We start from the raw sequence: 20084 nt of genomic DNA on the forward strand, positions 1-20084 counted from the left end.
AGTTTCAAACGATCTTAAGCAAAAATGATTCTTACAGTTATAAAGAATCTTTATTTAAAAAACTGATCTTTTCTATGCACACATACACAGTGCACATAGATTAATTTACAGATGCATTAAAAAAAAAACAATGCCCAATATGACAACTTTCACTTATGCATTCATACAAACCGCTTTAGCCTACACATGCTAAACTGAGCATTCTTGAATCAAGAGGACTTTTCATTCACTGTGCACTGTATAGACACACAAGTAATCTGGCAATTGCAATCTTTTTTATTTACTCCAACTTTCAGTGCATACATATTTATATTTTACACTCACAGAACATGGGAATTAGATGGAGCCCAAATGAAAGGCATAAACTTTGGAGATGTTCACATGACGTGGATGGGAAGTGCACTGCTATGGCACATGTCCAATATGGAAGTTTATGAGGGGAAGACATGGTAAATTATAAGTTCCTGTGTGTATGTTGTCAGCTGTCATAATCAATCAGTAACTTTGAAGATAACACATATCCCCTTTACATCAAGGACAAATCCTTTGCATACGGATCTTAAATACAAAAGAAAAAAAAAAGACATTCAGCCTTTTTGTATTTCCCAAAATTGTTCAATTGTCCACTTTCCCCAGAAGTAATCATTCAATTTAGTCTGAAAGTATCACAAAATCAGGAACTCATTCAAGATTTACAATACTCTGATTCGAGCTAGCCTGCAGCTACCATGAAGACAGTCTCAGTGTTTCTTTATTGGGGCCTAATCCAAACTCAATGAGGTCAATGAAGAGATTCCTATGGGCTTTCATCAAGCCTTAGGTCTGCTTCCTGCAGAAGTCAGGAAGTTCAAGGCATTCAATGATTTAAGGGGAAAAAAATAAGTAGTTAGCCAACTCTTTAGAATTTTAAAAAAATCCATTCAAGAGAGTTATTTTATCTGACTTGGTTCATCCACTTCTAGCAATACCACAAAACAGTAGCCATTACAGGTAGAATGCTGTCCTTCTGTTGTACTTAAAGTACTGCACAGGATCTTTTCAGGGGGAATAAGGCAAAGCGCCACATTTATTGGTAATACATGTATCAATCAACACTGTATCATATGCATATTATATAAGTACTATAACTGCACTGGCCAGGTGAGTTAGATGGGGGAGGGGTGGAGCTGGGCTTTTGCCAATCCGGATCCATGCGCCGATGTTGACAAGACGAGACCCAGGGTCCTCTGCAAGACACCTCACATTTATAGCAGCTTCCCTCTCATGCAAATCTATACCAGATTCAAAAACCTGTATCTGTGTCCGTTGGTCCTTTGTGCTGCTTCTTTCTGGGTGTTGTCCCAATGCTATTCAAAGAAAGTGTTTTCAAAAGAAGGTGCTTGCTTCTAACCCCCAAGGCCGTCAATATGTCTGCTCTTCTTTAGTGAGCCCACTTGACAAGTTTTATTGTTCTTGGATTTGGATTCCTTCCCCTCTCCAACTATTGCAGCAGTCTGGAGGTGCTTGCCTTCCACGCCTTTACTCATTCAGACCTGGTTCATTCAACAGGGCAATTGATTAAAAGGGGGGTGGGAGGGATCTTATTCTACTCCTAGCAAAAAGACATTTAACATTATACCAAGGCTCAATACAAAGTTTTCTATATAAGGATCTGATACAAAGTTGTATGAAATTAGAGGCATAATACAAAGTCATATGAAAGTTATGTGAAGATGCTTAATGCAGAGATTTATCTATACTTTGCTGGTAACTTCCTTAAGGGCATGAGTTGCCTCTTAGACCAATGGTTCTCAAAGCCAGTCCGCCGCTTGTTCAGGGAAAGACCTTGGCGGGCCGGGCCAGTTTGTTTACCTGCTGCATCCGCAGGTTCGGCCAATCGCAGCTCCCATTGGCCTGGAGCAGCGAACCGCAGCAAGTGGGAGCTGCGATCGGCTGAACCTGCGGACGCAACAGGTAAACAAACCGTCCCGGCCCGCTAGGGCCTTTCCCTGAACAAGTGGCGGACCGGCTTTGAGAACCACTGTCTTAGACTAACGTTTTCAAAATAATATTTTCTATGGAAAATATTTGTGTTTTAAATTCCTTTCTTTTCTTGCTTAAACTGACTTTTAAGTGACCAGTATCCAGTGGCATGACATATTAGTACACAAGGGTTGACTGCACACCTAAAAGGTAAAGAGTAGCCAATGATTAACTTTTAAAAGCAAATGGATACACCTCCTGGACAAAGAAAAAAAAAAATCTTGCTGTACAGAACATAGGTGCTGGAACTAGTGGTGCAAGGAGTGCTGCTGCACCCCCCCATCTTGAAGAGGTTTCCATTATATACAGGGTTTACAGTTTGGTTCAATGACTCAGCACCCCTGCTACAGAAGTTAGATATGTAAAAATCCAAATCGGTATCAGCTTAATTCCCTGCTTTGCATCCCAATGAACCTTATGTACATTTGGAAAAAAAAAAGTTTTTTTAAACCTGCTTGGAGAACTGTGTGCACAGCACTTAAGAACTGTAGCTTGATCCTACAACTCTTAATCCTAGAACACAGCAGCATGTGCACATGACTACCAAGCTGGCTTTTCTCTTTAGTTCTGCTTATAGATGTATTAAAGAACTATATGAACTTTACCGGCACTGTATGAGAACTACAGAAAGTTAAGCTCAATTTGCAAAGATTTACGTGCTTAGCTTTAGATGTGGTACATACAGTTAAGCATGTACATAGATCTTCGCAAGCTTAAGACCTTAAATTGCATATTCAATCCAATACCTTACTGAACTACACAAACGTATCAAGTTTGCCCTTCTTTATCAAAGAAGGAAATTATTGCTAATCAGTATATTGAGAAGACAGATGCCTAAATCAAAATGAAAAATTCATATATTCCAAGACCAGAAAGGACCACAGTGATAATCTAATCTGACCTCCGGTATAACACAGGCTATAGAATTAAATCAGGCAAGGAAGTGGAACTGGAAATATTTTGGGGATACTTTTCTACTGAGTTGTTGTTTCTGTCTCTTTAATAGCAGCTTCAATTTCTTCAAAGATTGATAATGGCCCCGCATAGTTGTTCGTTTCTATAGCTTCTAATTTCTTCTGATAGGCAGTTGGCAAGCCATTCTGTTTTGCACCCATACAGATGACCTACAATTAAAAAAAAAAATTTTAATATCACTTTACAATAAAAGAGTTAGATCACACAAACCTTTACTTGTGTAAAAATAGTACCATTTAAGGTGATGGGACTAAAACAAAACCCTATGTACACCCTACCTACCCAGAAAAAGGAAGGCAGCCAAAGACACCATGAAGACTTCTAACGATCTCTCTAGTGTCAATATAATTAACCTGAAGCAACTCAGATACTGCCAGGATGGGTACTAGTACAAAACCCCTAGGAGGCTACTGTGTAAGGCACTGAGAGATCAGGCACTTAATGATTCAATTAATACTCCTGGGGGAATTCTGCATCACTGTGCATGCGCAGAATTCATGTCCCCCACAGATTTCTTTGACAGAAATATGATATCTGACAGGGAAGCAAAGGGAAGCTGCAAGAGCGGTCACATGCCCCTCCCTGGCAGCACAGGCAGGTTGGTTTATGTGTCCGGAGCAGCCAGTAGAGACATAAATCACCGCGGTGATGGTGCTGGGCAGTCGTGTGAGAGAGAGACTGTCCCTCTTGCTCACTATTGTAGCATGCTCAGCATGGAGGGGCAGAGCTTCGAGGTGTTTCTGAGGAGGTAGGTGTAGGACAGGCTCTGTCCCCTCAAGCAGAGCAGAATGTAGCAGCCTGCCTGCTTAGTGAATCCTGCTTTATCTTTGTGAATTCCCCCAGGAATATAAAACAGGTGTAAAAGTTTAAGGCGCCTTTACATTGCCAGAGTGGTGTAAAGGACAGTATGGCCTTATAAATGCTTATGTTCCTTTAGTGATCAGAACTGGTCGAACTTTTTGGACTGAAAAAAATCCTTATCAAAATGTATTCCATGAATTGTTTTCTACTTCCTTTTCTGGAGATGGTCAGTAGCCAATATAAATTGAGAGTTTGATTCCTCAGTCCTCACTTACTCTTCAGTTACTTATGATGTAACACTGAGCATACGGCTGCATATATTTGTTGACTAATAACTAGAAATAAAGGGTGAAACCTATCTACATTACTATTAGGTATTTGGGGATTTCCTCCAATGCTCCTTCCTCCCATTCTCCATCCATTGTAGTGTAGTTTAAATAAATTACCAAAATAATTGAAACCAGAGTAATTACATTGCATTATTTTGACAAATAAAATATGCAGAATTTTAAAATTTTTGTGCACAAAAATTTTAATTTTTTGGCACAGAATTCCCCCAGGAGCAAATTAATTTCCACCTTTAAGATATAGGATTTCAGTCTTCAACCAGCCTTAGCATAAGTTCTTCTAAGTGAGAAGTAATTATAACGCTTGAGTTATTACAGAAAAATCCTGAGATGGGTACACCAACAGCTGCTGGGTCTTTCTAATTTGAATGGACAGTGGTGAATCTGAGTAAGAACTACAGTAGCAAAGAAGCCATTTAGATGTAGCATACGTGAAGACAGTTTCTCTACTGTTTATTTTACTGAAGCTTTCCTTCCCCCACATAAGATAAATGAAAAAAAGTGTGTAGTGTAAGCCAAAACTATTCATGGGAAGTGAAAAGAAAAAATACAGGAAATTACTGGGGTGGAGGTTACAAAAATAAAAACCGCTTATCTCAGGTACCGAAGATACCACACAGACGTACACACAGTGCACTTAGTCACTGACACAGCCATATGACATGAACAGCCCTACTTGTCCTCTTAAATAAAATCCTTTCACATAGAAGAAAAAGGTAGAAGAGAACCATAGGAAAACTAAGAGAGATTAGACTGAGAGAACACTTCCCTTACAGAAGGCAGTGTCAGAGTTGACGCAACTACAACAAAGAGTCAAATTTGGTTTGAGTCCCTGACAATACAATTGTTTTGAGAGAGGGAAGCCAGTGAGAAAAGAGAACTGATATAATTACTAATATAAACAGATACATATGCATGTTTTAAAAGCTCAGGCAGCAAGATACTATTGTGATGACAGACTCTGCCTAGGAGGTTAAAAAGCGTAGGGCAGAGAATTTAAATACACAAGCCAGGAAGTTACAATTCCCATAACAGTCAGTTTTGTCACAAAAATACATGACTAACTGTACATATGTAGTACTGTATTACATTACAGTGTATACAGTTAGATGACTGCCTTGTAAAGTTTTACTTGTAAGGGGTAATTTTGTTTGTCAAATAAAAGATCAGTTTTCCCATGATCTTGGTATACATGCAGTATGGCAAGGAGAGCCCCAGACGATATATAAATTATCAACCTTGATGTTTGTATTAGCATAGTTGTATTTCTTCAAACAGCCCACCCCAAAGATCTGTCTGGGAGAAAAGTAAGGGGGAAGTGATGGCTGCCAGCACACTAGGGTTGCCTGGGTTAGCGTTCTTTAACAAAAAAAACAGATTCTGATCCTGCAAGCTGATCCATATGGATGGACCCCAGTGTCAAAAGGCGTGACATATGCATAGGGGTTATAGGATCAAGCCCAGTTAGTTATTTTCAGTAGAAAGTCACTATGATAGCTTGTTGCTTTTATCTGTAATTCTGATTAGCTAAACATTTCTAGACATGTAGTCACACCACCTCTGGATAGGGCCTCAGACCTCACCAGCTAAGCAAGTCAGGACTGCTCAGTGCTTAGGCACACCTCCAAAAAGAGTCAGTGTGCTGCAGAGTGGTGTTGGTGACATCGCACATGGAACTTTTTCTTCCAAACCAGTACTAAATCCGGGGACACGGATCAGCGTACATGTCGTGCTCCCCAGCAGTACCCGGCCCAAGCCAGGGAAGCTAATGATCCAACCAGCAGTCCAAATTCAGTGATGAATCCTGGTCACATGACACTTGAGGGACACTGCGCATATGCTAAGAAGAAGTACTAGACCAATCAGGGGTGGCTCAATGTATTTTGCCGCCCCAAGCATGGCAGTCAGGCAGCCTTCGGCGGCATGCCTGCAGGAGGTCCATGGGTCCCGCGCCTTTGGCGTACCCGCTGCTGAATTGCCGCCAAAACTGCGAGACCAGCGGACGTCACAAAGGCATGCCGCCGAAGGCAGCCTGACTGCTGCCCTCATGGCGACCCAGCAGGCTGCCCCCCGCGGCTTGCTGCCCCAGTGCCTGGAGCTGCCCCTGAGACCAATGCCCCAGGGCCTGTGATGTTGGAGATGTCAACCCAAGATACTAACTACCTTTAGTCATGAAAGATTCTATGGCACTTTTTACAAGAGTGGAGATATTAATATCTATGTCCTTGCCAGATTCCAGGTCAGGGTGTTAAGTTCTGTCCACTAAAATTCCCTTTGTGGCTTCAGTTTAGTACAGTGATCTTTTCTATCCCAAACTATTTTGTAAAGTTGCTTAGTGCTTTTGAGCAGCTGATGCAACCTCACAGGTGGTTGCAAATGAATTGAGGAAGAAGCAATTCATGGGTGAGAGCACATGCTTTATGTACAATAGCCCAGATTTACCTTTTGTTTAGTTTCACTGAAGTCAGCAGACTAACAATAGGGATGTATTGGTTTGATACATTTAGAAAGAATTGAAATGCTATTTTAAGGGACTATGCTATATAGCAAATGCTGTTGTAAGACACTATTATAAGTGGCAAGTAGTAATACAATATCCACTTCAGTTCACGCTCTTTTTAGATAATGCCTACTTTTTTATACTGTGGTGATGGGAGATCACAGATACAATCATTCATCTGATAACTTCGACAGGTCAGTACTTTTCCCTCTTGAGTTGGAACGTTGACTTCTATTGGACTGTAAATACCACCTTCAACTCCTTCTTGCCTGTAAAGAATCAAAACATTTCCTTTCATTCTGAACCACCAATACAGGGGAGAAAACTAACATGTATTTGAATAGGTGAGTTTTAGCATGTTAAATGCAAGGTGGCTTTTCGGCTGCACTACGGAGTAATATTAATGTATTCCAATAATTTTGATCAATACTTGTATCTCGGAGTACTGAAATCAAAAAGTGAACAATACCATTGGCTTATTTTTTAGATCCAGAACAAATAGCGTAACAGCAAGCCTATCCCTGTAACCATGCAAGTTAACAGCAACGTTACTTTCTGCACCTCTTGGGAATCAGTTAATGTTTGGTATATAAATAAAATTTGATAATCCACAATATGCACACAACGAAATTATGAGAATTAAAAGACAATGCCAGAATCATTAAGTTCCACTTAGATAATGAAACTACTGCAAAATTTTACCTTGCCCCTTTAATTATTTTTAAATAGAGATAATTCTAAAGTGAGGAAACTCCCACAGTTCTTGGGCAAAGCACATCCTTGTGAACAACCCAGCACACCCATCAACATGCCCAGACCTTGTAGTTTGTATGTAGAACTTGCACAATAGCAGTGAGCTACAAGATTATATCGAGAACCATCATAACTAGTTTCTTTCAAAAGAAAGATTTGCCCAGGGGGAGGACAGTGGATTAAAAACACAGTGCTAAAAAGTTAAAATTAGCTTCTAATACAAATCTAAATAAATTGGCAGTAATGGGTGAACTTAGTTCAAATGTCATGAGATCAGGGATATTAGATACGGTAGTATCTAACAGGAATTTAGATACGATAGTTAACTGCTTAGCTGAACACGACAGGTAAAAATGTGACCACTTAGAATACCCTGGCTAGGTTTTAGCAGTATTCATCACAATGGTATCCAAGTATCTGACAAATTATATTTTCAAATGAAAACAACATCTAATCACTTTTACAAGTGATTTAACATACTAGCAGAGTATGGCCCCAGCTGGCTCACTGCAGGCAGACCCATATGCCTGCATGGAACTAACAGGAAGATTGCAGCCTACAAACAAATGGAATGTAAATCTTAGAAACAGATTTCTGGGTCATAGCAGGGGGAAGAAAGATGAGAAGCCAATAGTGTCTTTTGCTGGGATTTAAAAGAGAGAAAGTGTCAGGTCAAACAAATTTTATGAAATGTAAATTTTAGGCTAAGACAAAACCTCCAAAAACTTACAATCAAGAAGTGTCTCCAAGAAGTTTAATACCAAGGAAAGCAAAGACACAAAGATCCCTCTCCCTTGTTTGCAACTCTAGCATTGTATTGTTTAGCTAGTAAATGAGGAACTAAAAGTGAAATTGACTACACATTATCCAAAAACAGAAGACTACTTTCATTGTCCATGCTGAGAAAAAGTGCAAAAAGTGAACACACAGTAAAAAGCAAAACTGGATTTTTCAGGTTTAATAATACAACATAATTTAAGGAAAGTTAATCTATTTTTTAGCTACAACTATGTCCCAATCCTGCAGACACTTACAAATGTGCGCAACTACAAAGAGAAAACAGTTCCACTGATTTCAGCAGGACTATTTGATGTCTGTGCTTAACTCTACACATTTAAGGCTTTGTCTACACTAGCACATTTGTCAGCAAAACTTTTGTCGGTCAGGGATGTGGGGAAAAAAAAAAAAAAAAAAACACACACCCCTGATCAACATACATTTCATCAACAAAAGTGCTGGTGTGGACAGTGCTATGTCGGCAGGAGAGGCTCTACTGCCAACATCGCTAACGCTGCTCGTTGGGGGTGATTTAAATATGCTGGCAGGAGAACTCTCTCCTGTCAGCAAAGAGCAGCTACACAGGAGACCTTACAACAGCACAGCTGTAGTGGTACAGCTGTGCCACTGTAAGGTCTATAGTGCAGACATAATGTAAGCCTTTGCAGGATTGGGGCCATAGTCCTTAAAAGGACACTGACACATTATCGGAACAAAAACCAACATAAGTATTTTAACAGGTAGAAATCCTGGTAATTAAATTATTTCTAGAGGGCAAGGAGTGCAGAAAGGGGAAAAGTTAACACACACAAAAAGCAAATTTTCTAACAACTGATAAAAATAGTTTCCTATCACTTTTTACTTCATGGTTACTCCATCATAATTATACCAGATCACTAGGAAGACAGGGTAGATAAAACCTGAATATCTAGTGAAAAGACTAGCACTAGATTTTTTTTAAATCAGGTTTTCTTTATAGGTCATAAAGAAGCAAAGAGGACAAATCCAGTTTCTTTCCTTTTGAAGATCACCTTTAGGACCTATTCATGAACTGTCGGGGGAGCAAGCCAGCAATGCTAATGCCCATCCTGTAACTTTTCTGTTGAGTTAGAACAGTTGAGTCTCCAGAGCTGCCAATCAGGTACCTTTTACTAGCATTAAAAGTGATTAAAAGTGATTTAAAACTCCACAATACAAATTACAATTATTTATCAATCAACCTTTCTTTCCTGACAGTGCTGGTAGGGGCAGTATCTTCCCTCATAGACAGAAATAGTTATGGGATCTTTAGCTCTGTGAAGTATTTTAGGTTTCAGGAACGCATGACAAGTTAAGATGTTGTACAAAAGAGACAGGATCTTATAAGTGAGAGCAGTAAGGTGCAGAGAAGAATTGGGTAGGAGAAAGAGTGAGGACTTCTCCCCAGTGAGAAGTATACAAGGTAATTAACTGCTCAGATTTAATCTAATTCCAATGTCTCCAAACTAAACTTTGTAACATTAATTTTATTCCTCAAATCCTGAAAGCATTCATAATGGGCCTGATCCTGTGAGGGGCTGAAGTCAATGGTAGCTGAGAGCACTCAGCCCCTTGCAGATTCAGACTCATTATACACCATTAATGTGCAAGTTGAAATTTCAGTTTTATAGACTAGGCCACTAAGAGCTGTAATAAAACAAGAAGTACAGAGCTCTGGCCAAAGTTTTCAAACGGTGTCTAAAGTTAGGCTCCTAAATACTTATTAAGGCACCCGCAAAAGAGGGGGATGATTTTCTGAGGTTCTTAGCCATGTACTGCCCCAGTGCTCTCCAGCATGCAGACAGGCAGGCAAGCAATTTGATAGGTCACAGAACTATCTAAGTTGTCACTAAACGGGGGCAGGACAGGTTTACATTGGGAGGGATAACTGAATCATCACAGGTTTCAGTGGTAGCCGTGTTAGTCTGTATCAGCAAAAAAAAAAAAAAAAAAAAAAGGGAGGAGTCCTTGTGGCACCTTAGAGACTAACAAATTTATTTGGGCATAAGCTTTCATGGGTTAGAACCCACTTCATGAGATGTATAAAGTAAAAGATACAGGAGCAGGTATAAATACATGAAAGGATGTGGGGTGCTTTACCAGTCTAACGAGATAAATCAATTAACAGCAGGATACCAAGGGAGGAGAAATAACTTTTGAAGTGGTAAGAGAGTGGCCCATTACAGACAGTTGACAAGAAGGTGTGAGTAACAGTAGGGAGAAATTAGTATCGGGGAAATTAAGTTTAGGTTTTGTAATAACTCAACCACTCCCAGTCTTTATTCAGGCCTAATCTGATGGTATCCAGTTTGCAAATTAATTCCAGTTCTGCAGCTTCATGTTGGAGTCTGTTTTTGAAGTTTTTTTGTTGAAGAGTTGCCACTTTGAGGTCTGTTATTGAGTGACCAGAGAGACTGACGTGTTCTCCTACCGGTTTTTTAATGTTATGATTCCTGATGTCAGGCTGACTTAGAACAATGCTTCCTCAGCTCTCATCCCCTTATGCCCGCTACTCTACTTGTGCTACATTGATGACATCTTCATCATCTGGACCCATGGGAAGGAGGGCCTTGAGGAATTCCACCAAGATTTCAACGATTTCCACCCTACCATCAACCTCAGCCTGGACCAGTCCACACAAGAGGTCCACTTCCTAGACACTACAGTGCTACTAAGCAATGGTCACATAAACATCACCCTATACCGGAAACCTACTGACCACTATACTTACCACATGCCTCCAGCTTTCATCCAAACCACATCACACAATCCATTGTCCACAGCCAAGCTCTAAGATACAAATTTGTGTTTTAGAATCCAATGTGTTCTTCCTGATCAAAAACAAACCCACCACACTGATTATTGAAAAATAACCATTGCATTTGGCTTGCTTTCTAAAGTGACACAAGACATTAAAATGCACCTACTGATCCAGCGAATTTAAATTGCTAGCGTTCATTTTCCATACTACTCCCCACACTTCGTCTCCAGGGCTTTGAACAATGGTAGCTGTACTTCCATGCCAGTAAGAACTTGCTTTGCCTCGATGATTGCCAAAAACGAGTTTAAAATCCTGCAAATTAAACCAATACAAATGATCAATTTCCACTTAGTGATTTGGGTTTTCTTAACAAAGTACTAGCTTAAGCGAAGTCTACAAGAAGAGCCAGCATAGCCACAAGGAAGGAAGTTACTTTTCCTTCATTAAGGATGTGATCCAGCTCCCACTGGGATCAATTGGTTACTTTCTGCAGATTTCAGTGGCAGTTTCATCAGGCCCCAAGAAAAATAATTGGTTTGGGGACGGAAGAAAGGTATGGTAGGTTCATTTTTAGTGATGATGGAGCTGCATTGTGAAATTTGGGCCCAGATCTGGGCCCATCTCTATGTTTTAGGCCAAACAACTGACAATTCTCCTAAAGAGTTGCTAGACAATGGGGCTGGCAGAGAAAGCGCCACAACCTCATCTCAACATAATAGACACATTCTACATTAAATACAATACAGTAACATTAAAGGGATGTCAGTGACTTCCTGAAGTTAAAATCCTGTTTCCGTAATGGTTTTCTGCTGCCCTTCAAAGGTTTGGAAGGGGTTTTTGGGTGGGCCTGAGAGCCACAGCACCAAACCTGTCAGGGCTGAGTACTCCTCTTTGTCCCCTTCCTCTCTGTGTACATGCCCGTCAGCTGCTTATCCCTGCTCAGCTTTTGGTGCTGCTTTGACTCGTGAACCCCCTCTTGAAGGATGGAAAGAAGAGCATGCATCTGAACCGCCCCGAGCAGGGCATGTGAGAAGTCATCCTGCTAGCATATGAGAAAAAAAAGGAACTGAAACTGACCAACAAAAGTGAGTAGGCAGAAAGTGCTATCAAATGCACAAAGTAAATTGAAAAAAAGTTTCTAATTCTAATTCTTCAGTTACCTGTAAGAACAATAGGTGAGAGTCTTCTAAGGGATATTTTCATCTTTTTTTTTTTTTTTTATAAAACCCATTGTAGGTACAAAATTGAGATTCTTTTAGAACTCACACACCTCCTGTTCTCACAAGTAAAACCTAACTTTACTATAAAACAAGGGTTTCAAAGTCCCGGCCCGCGGGCCATCTGCAGCTTGAGAACCTATCCACTGCGCACGCAGAGGAGACGCATGCAGCCAGCCACGCTGCCGGCTTGGTCTGCTACAGGCGCTGCCCCTCGAAGCTCCCATTGGCTGGGGGAGAGGGACAGAGATACCATCACTAGTTGCCAGGCAGAGTCAGCCATGGAGGCAGCAGGACTTTTTTCCCACAATGAATATAAACATCTGATGCACACCTTGCTGCAATCCGAAGGTTCCAACTGCTCAGTCACTGAGGCCAAACATCAACAAACTGACAGAACTGAAGCGTTGCCAGGTGTCTGACAAACACTAAAAACTCTCTAGCAGACGAATAATTTTATTAAGTTGTATGACACTTATTAGTTCTAAGAAATTCAAAATAAAAAAAAAATACAATAGAAACGTTTTCTTTTCCGAATACCATCTTCAGTGACATTATTGGCCCGCTGGAAGGATTTGAGGACTGGCACTGGCCCTAAGATAAACTGAGTTTGAGACCCCTGCTATAAAGTTTCCTGTAAAATAAAATACAGTAAAACTTTTCCTCCTATTTTTTTCAGTTTTACTTTGTGCATCGAACAGCACTCAGCACATCGTGGAAACGGTGAGTGACTAATCAGTTGTCAGCCAGTTTCCAGTTTGTGTGCGCCTTTCATCCAGCAGCAGTGTAGAGAGACATTCTAAAGAAAGGTAGGAAAACGTAATTGTATCTAAACCAATGACTGGATCACTCAAGGACAAGCAAAGTTCGTTAAACTACTTTTAAGCTGCAACCCCCTCCTTTTTTAAAACTGACTATATTTCAAACTGAAGTCCCTTTAAAGTGTTTTTAATTATGTTGAGGTTTTTAATTTCTGAAGTGAGCTACCGCTTACACATCTGCTCAAATATGTTTTTCAATCTTTAAAAATATTTCTGAAATTTGAAGGGCTTAAAAAAAAAATCAATTGTACACTTTGGAGGCTCTTGTCTGATCTTCAATAAGCCATGAGGATGCAACAGGTGGTTTTGCAAAATATGCCCCATATATGAGAAAGTGCAACTAAACCCTCCAAAAAGCAACTTTTCTCAAAGTGCTCTCTAAAACAGGAACATACCTACATGAATGCTAATCCTCAGCCATTCCATGAGTTGCTACAAAGTGATTTCAGAGTGTAAGACTCCAGGCTAGATCCTGCAAACTCTCAAGCATGAGTAACGGTATGCAGACCAGTAGTCTCACTGAAGTCAGGGGCATAAAGTTACAGACATGTGCAAATGTTTGCAGGATTGAGCCCTCCTTCCCTTAAAGAGGTGGTTTTCTGGTTTTTGCAGAACTGAGCACATTGATGATACTCTAATAAAAATTAATTCTTTTTCGATCGTTTCTTAAGCTTTTCCTGTTTTGTTTTAAGACCACTTTGGACTTGATTCTGCAAGATGCTCTGCCCCTCCAGTGCCTATGGGAGTTAACAGAAATAAAGGCTCTGAGCACTACTTGGGCTCATGCCCTTCATTTTTTTGCCTCTCTCCTAAATGCTGATCCAATTTTCCTTGTCTGTTGCTTGTGTTCCTTGTTTTCTCTTGTCCATTTACCATAACCACTCATGTCCACTCCCTCAGCCCCACCCCCAAAGTTCAGATTGCTTCATTTTTACACACTGTTATCTTGCTTCTTTCTGTGAAAGCTAACACTCCTGTTCAGCATCCTTAACCTTTTATTCCAAGGCTAGTTTTGTCTTGCTAGCTTTACCTGGTTTCACTGTACAGAAATTACCAGAAATCAATTGTTAATCTGGGTAGTGCCTTTTCATTCTGAGATCTCTGTTCTTTTTGAAACACAGTATAACTGAATGAGTATGGAGCAGTGGATAAAAGGGAGCCTGTGTTAGCACACTGTACAGCTAGGACATAGGTCTGTTCTAAACAACCAGATATGGAGAGCCAGATCAGAACAGTTAACATGCTTTGCTACATAATATACTTACTGCATACCCTGAAAGTCAGTAAACAAACTGAAGGCTGCAATTGGGCAAAAAGTCTTCACACAACATTCTTTTGTTAGAGATACTGCACTTGGCTACTTTCAACTCCTCCTTCAGGGCCTGATCCTGCCAGGTGCTGAGAAGCCTCTGACGTGCTGAGCATTTTTGACTTGTCAGTGATATTTGAAAGTGCTCAGCGTTTCAGATGATCAGGCTCTAATTGCCAGAAGACTGGTGGTTGAATGAGTACACTTATGACCATATGCTAGATACTGATCACAGTAATCTTTGGAACTTTCAGAGACCCTCTGATAGAGTTCGTCTTTCCCTCCAGTTGGCACTAGACCACCATACACTAGTCATTCAAATAGATATGTTGATATAAACAAAGAATGCAACTGTTAAGATCTTTTATACTGTAAGTCTAGATCAGTGGCTTAAATCTGAATGAGCAAGGTAGTTTATTTAACTGTCATGGAGATTACATTAACTTCTTACACAAAGGTGCTCTAAACAATAAATACTGTGTAAGAAAACTTTATACACTAACATTTGATAGCTGTTTAACAAATTCAATGAAAATTTAGTAATACATCCCAGCTGCTAGACCATTAAGATTACTGCATCCCAAAATTATGGAAGGTACGTTCACAAAAACCATGTCTACACTTACAAGCTTACAGTGGCACAGCTGTACCCATGCAGCTGTGCCACTGTAAGAACGCTTGTGTAGACGCGTTATGCCGATGGGAGAGAGCTCTCCTCTCGACATAATAAAACCAGCTCAACGAGCGGCGGTAGTTATGTCCACAGAAGAGCATCTCTGGCTGACATAGTGCTGTGCACGTGAGCGCTTATGTCACTCAGGGGGCTGTTTTTTTCCACACTCCGGACTGAGAAAAAAGGTTTGCCAACATAAGTGTTAGTGTAGACATGGCCTTAGTTTTGGTGATTAACGTTAAAGGGATACTTTCAGCTTAAGTCAGATATTGTAAACAAGTCAATTTCATTATCTAGATTAGTAGTAAAATCTGAGGTCAAAGTAAAAATTATTAAAAAAAAAAATCGTGTCACTATCTTCCATTTACTTTTTGTCTCTCTCTGTTTGGAGAGCAGTCACTTTCACATCCCTAGCACTACAAACACCTGGGTTTCAGACACGCAAGGGAAGTATATTTGTTGTTAAAGCAACTATTTGCATGGGAATGTATTTTTAAAAACTGTGGAAACATTAAAAATCAAAACGAATTGTAATTGTTAATTTATTACACATTTATGAGTGACTGTATTGCCTGCAGATGTCAGATAGTGATAGTAGTACTGGCTTCAGCTGAGGTTAATAGGATCTCCCAACAAGGCTTTGTCAGTGCATGTCAACCCTAACTTAAATATACACAAATAATCCACTCACACTTCTAGTGAAACCAGCAAAATAATCATGTTTTTGCAAGAAATGTGAAGTTGCAATTCACTGATTAAAAACTCCCTTTATGCCCAGACAAAACAGCATAAAAAGCCTTGAACTGTGCTAGGCCTGGCTCTGAAAGGGAATTTTTCACTTGACCAGAGAAACCACCCTCTCCCTGCGGAAGGAGAGGCTTGCTCCCATCTATTTATCTGCCAGGAAACCGAGCTGTCCCAGTTTCCTTTCAGCCACCAGTTTGTCCAGGACTCCAGGACGAAACTGCAGAGTAAGTCATTCCAGTGAAATTTGTTGAAACAAGTAGTATGCAGCACCACTTTGAGTAGTAGAACCATCAAAGAATACCACACATATTACAATACTGAGGCATAAGAAAAATGAGAAGTTAGTAACTTGTTAGACTAAAGTAAAAATTTCTTGATTCTGAGAGTTTATCCAGCTCCTAATAAAAAAATTTGTCTACTAATCTCTCTCTTTCCGATATCTCATTTGCATCTTTTGGCACTCTTTATTCTAGCATATGAAGTCCTAACCAGGACTCTTAATTCAGCCAAACTCTTATTGGTTTCAGTGGGAGTTCTCTCTCAGGAAGAAGTGCCCTTATGTAGCAAAATATTTTTCCAAGGAGTTCTTTGACGTCTTCATTGCATTACACTTTAAGCAGGATATAAATTATCCAACAGCATAAAGTACAACTTCAGCACAATTTTCCTCATAGTTTTAACAAGATTTGATCTGCTAACATGGGTTGTTTAAAAAAAAAAATGCAACTCTTAGCCAATCAGGATTTGTAGACTTTTAGACCTTCCATTATTATTTCTGAGAGTCATTCAAAAGGTTAATGCAAAGATCTTCACCAAAACTGATTCCAGTCTGCCCCCTGGAGGATAAGCTACATGACACTGACTCTGGGTCTGATATTGACTGGATACCCAGTTTTAGATGCACTTAAGAGATGAGAAGTTCACGATAGTAGCCAAGATGACTGGAAAACTTGACTTTGGGGGCAATGTGGTTACATTCAAAACATCAAGCAGCTTAGAATTGATAAATAAAAAGCAGAATTATGAAGGGTAAGGGATGATCTTGTTAGAACATTGGACATGAAGTCAGGAGATCCAGGTTTTACATTCTGGCTCTGCCGTGAGCTTCCGGGGTGACCTTGGGTAAGTCACTTTAAGGCATAATGCCTCCATTTCTTCATCTCTAACCATGGGCATAATAATGTTTCTCTCATTCATACATGCAAGACTTAATTCAGTAATGTTTGCCAAGTGCTTTGAGAGCCTCCAGTGGAGTATTATATAAGGGTACGTCTATACTTACCTCCGGGTTTGGCGGAAAGCAATCAATTTTCTGGGATCGATTTATCGCGTCTTGTCTAGATGCGATAAATCGATCCCGGAAGTGCTCGCTGTCGATGCTGGTACTCCTGCTCTGCGAGAGGAGTACGCGGAGTGGACGGGGGAGCCTGCCTGCCACGCGTGGACCCGCGGTAAGTACCTTGTAGTTCGAACTAAGGTACTTCGACTTCAGCTACGTTATTCACGTAGCTGAAGTTGCGTATCTTAGTTCGAACTGGGGGGGTTAGTGTGGACCAGCCCTAAGTGTTAAGCATAGGGTGACCAGACGTCCCGATTTTATCGGGACTGTCCCGATATTTGCTTCTTTGTCCCGCGTCCCGACCAATGTTTGGTCGGGACACTGGACAAAGAAGAAATTTTGCCTTCCGCTCTGGCGCTCGGGCCCCCCGCCGCCCCGGCTCCGCCCTCTCCTTCCCCCATTGGCTCCCTCCCCAAATCCCCGCCCTGGCCCCGCCTCTTCCCCAGCATTCCTCCTCCCTCCCAGGCTTGCAGCATGGCGGCGCAAGCCTGGAGGGAGGGGGTGGCGGCGGTGCCTGGATCCTGGAGCTCGTGAGTCAGCTCCAGCACCCGGGTACCAGGCGGGCAAAGGGGGGCTGGCAAGGGAGGGAGACAGGGGGGCTCAGCTGTGAACCGCCCCGCCGCGCCAGAGGGCTTCTGCCCGGGTCTGGGAGCGCAGACTGGAGGCTGCTCCAGCCCTGCAGCCCGCAGGGCAGCACGGTGGGTCCGGTCGGGGGCAGCGCGGAGCGGGCAGGGGCTGGGTGGGTGGCGTGGGGGTGTGGGCCGAATCCCCGCTGCTGCTGGGGAGCCCCGCGCCTCTCCCTCCCGCTCGCGGCTGCGGCTCCTTCCCGGCGGGACGTGCCCCCCGGCCTGCCCCGGGCACATGCACGCGTCCAGCTGCTCCTTCCCGGCGGGAGGGAGACTAGGCGCGGGGGACGCGTGCCGCATGTGCCCGGGGCAGCGGGGGGCGCGTCCCGCCGGGAAGGAGCCACAGCCGCGAGTGGGCGGGAGAGGCGCGGGGCTCCCCAGCAGCAGCGGGGATTCGGTCCCTGCCGCCCCCCCCCCCCCGGCTCCTGCCCGCTCCGCGCTGCCCCCGCCCAGACCTGCTGCCCCTGCCCAGACCCACTGTGCCCCGCATATGCCCCTGGCGGGCCAGGGAGCGGGAGGCTCCGCGGGGAGGGCAGCGCGCGGGGCCTGCTAATGCCCCAGGCCCCTTAAAACTCTTTTTTTTTGCTCCGCCCCCCATTTTTGGCTCCACCCCCATCCTGATATTTTATACTGGTAATCTGGTCACCCTAGTTAAGTATATAAGGATACAGTATCTAAGAGGGGCTCTAAGCACTCAGAACTTTTCCAGTTACATGCTGCTTGGTGCCTGGAGTGTCCCTGAAAAGAGTATTTTCAATTCAGGTAGCCTACAAAGCAATGGGATGAAGGCAGCAGCAGCACTACTCAGGTAATGTTCAGACATGAGCTTAGAGCTTCACAAAGCGTACTTCAATATTCTACAGGCTTAAAAATAAAATGAAGTGTTAGTGAAATGTAACAAACATTTTCCCTAATGTAGCAGCTATGCCTCCTCCCCAGATTCCTGAAACTATAACTAAAACACAGATTAAGGCTAAATTTCTTTGGCACATATAAAGGAAAGGCCAAAGAATGGAGAATACAGGGTTCCATCTCTCCCATAGATACAGACCTGCAAGTTGGCTACAGCATAGAAAGTGGCAGATGGGTTTTTTAGCAGGATCCTCTCCCGAAGCAGGTTACTGCCATAAGCAAAATACAGGAAACTGTCCTCCCCACAGGTACTGACTCCCAAACCGCCACCCGACCTGGTACAAACGCAGCTCCTGGGAGTCTCCATCTACCATACAGAGAATAATAAAAAAGCAAGTGTTAAAGGAAATTTCAACAGTGCCTGTTGATGAACTCTACTTATACCCCTCCTCACTCCCCCTGGCCTTGTGGCTTCCGTGGCTCCTTCACCATCTTTCCTGCACCAGCTACACCCCCATTTGCCCTTCGCCTTTGCTCCTGTTCTCTCTCTTGGTGGCTGCTTCCCTAGCTTATAAACAGTGGCTTATAAACATCCGCTCTGGTGCGGATGGAGGAGTAAAAGCATATTTAGACTGGAAAAGTCTTAACTCCGCTGTACTTGGCCCCATAGCTGCCTCCAAGGGCGGTGGTGGCGGCCATCCCACTGCTGGGGACAGATCCGTGGAGAACAGCCAGGATCAATGCCACTGCGAGAAGGGCCAGATGCCTGCTCCGGCTGCAGGGGTCTCTGATCGCCGCCCCAGGGCTAGAGGGGAGCTCCAGCGGCCGCACAGCCGGCATCCGGCTCCAGCGCGGTGCAGGGCGCTTCCCTGCCCAGGCGGCTTTCACGGCTCAGGCAGGCGACCCGCGCCCAGCAGCCACGGTGAGCGGCGCTAGGTCCGTGGCTCCCCACACCAGCGCTGCGCTACCCCGGGCCCTACAGCCCCAGGGCGGGTACGGAGGAGGAGAGGCCGGGCACTGCAGGGGGACACCCCAGGACGGCGCAAGGCCCAGATGCAGCCGCACAGCTGCCTGCCCGGTGATGAGCAGCCGGGCCGCGGGGACCCCCCTTGACCGGCCCGGCGATCCCAGCCTCACCTCCCGGCCAGGAGGGCGCCGCGCGGCTGCCGCTGGAGCAGGGACAGCTGATCCCGCGACAGAGACAGCGGACCTAGCCGCCCGGCTGGCAACTGCATAACAGCGCTCCCCATTGGCCAAGTGCCCTGCCGGCATGCAGCCGCTCCTGATTGGCCGCCGCCGGCTCGGCAGTCCCCAGAGCGATTCTCCTCTCGGGCGGGAACACCCACTGGCTGCTTGGAGCGGCACGGAGTGACGTCGGGAGGACGCTCCGCCCCCTGCCGACCTGTTCCCTGTGGGCTGCTGGCCTAGCCAAAGGGCTGTGAGGGGGAGGTGCCAGGAGGGGGAACACTGGTGGAAGCGGGCCTGGTGCAAGGTACAAGACTGGGGAGGGGTGGGTGGGGCTACTATTACCTCACTGCTAAGGGCA

At 43.4% G+C, this 20084-nt stretch overlaps 1 protein-coding gene across 1 annotated transcript; it reads right to left on the minus strand.

Annotated features, from left to right (window-relative positions):
- Positions 1-1874: 1874 nt before the first annotated feature.
- Positions 1875-19824, minus strand: GGCT (gamma-glutamylcyclotransferase). The gene is made up of 5 exons (XM_054018559.1): positions 19676-19824; positions 18738-18905; positions 11121-11266; positions 6779-6914; positions 1875-3146 (listed from the first exon to the last, which is right to left on the minus strand). The coding sequence occupies exons 1-5, from the start codon at positions 19808-19810 to the stop codon at positions 2997-2999; spliced, it is 735 nt and encodes a 244-aa protein (XP_053874534.1). The 5' UTR covers positions 19811-19824; the 3' UTR covers positions 1875-2996.
- Positions 19825-20084: the final 260 nt, after the last annotated feature.

The sequence above is a fragment of the Malaclemys terrapin genome, chromosome 2 (genome assembly GCF_027887155.1).
Source record: "Malaclemys terrapin pileata isolate rMalTer1 chromosome 2, rMalTer1.hap1, whole genome shotgun sequence".
NCBI classification, from domain to species: Eukaryota; Metazoa; Chordata; order Testudines; family Emydidae; genus Malaclemys; species Malaclemys terrapin.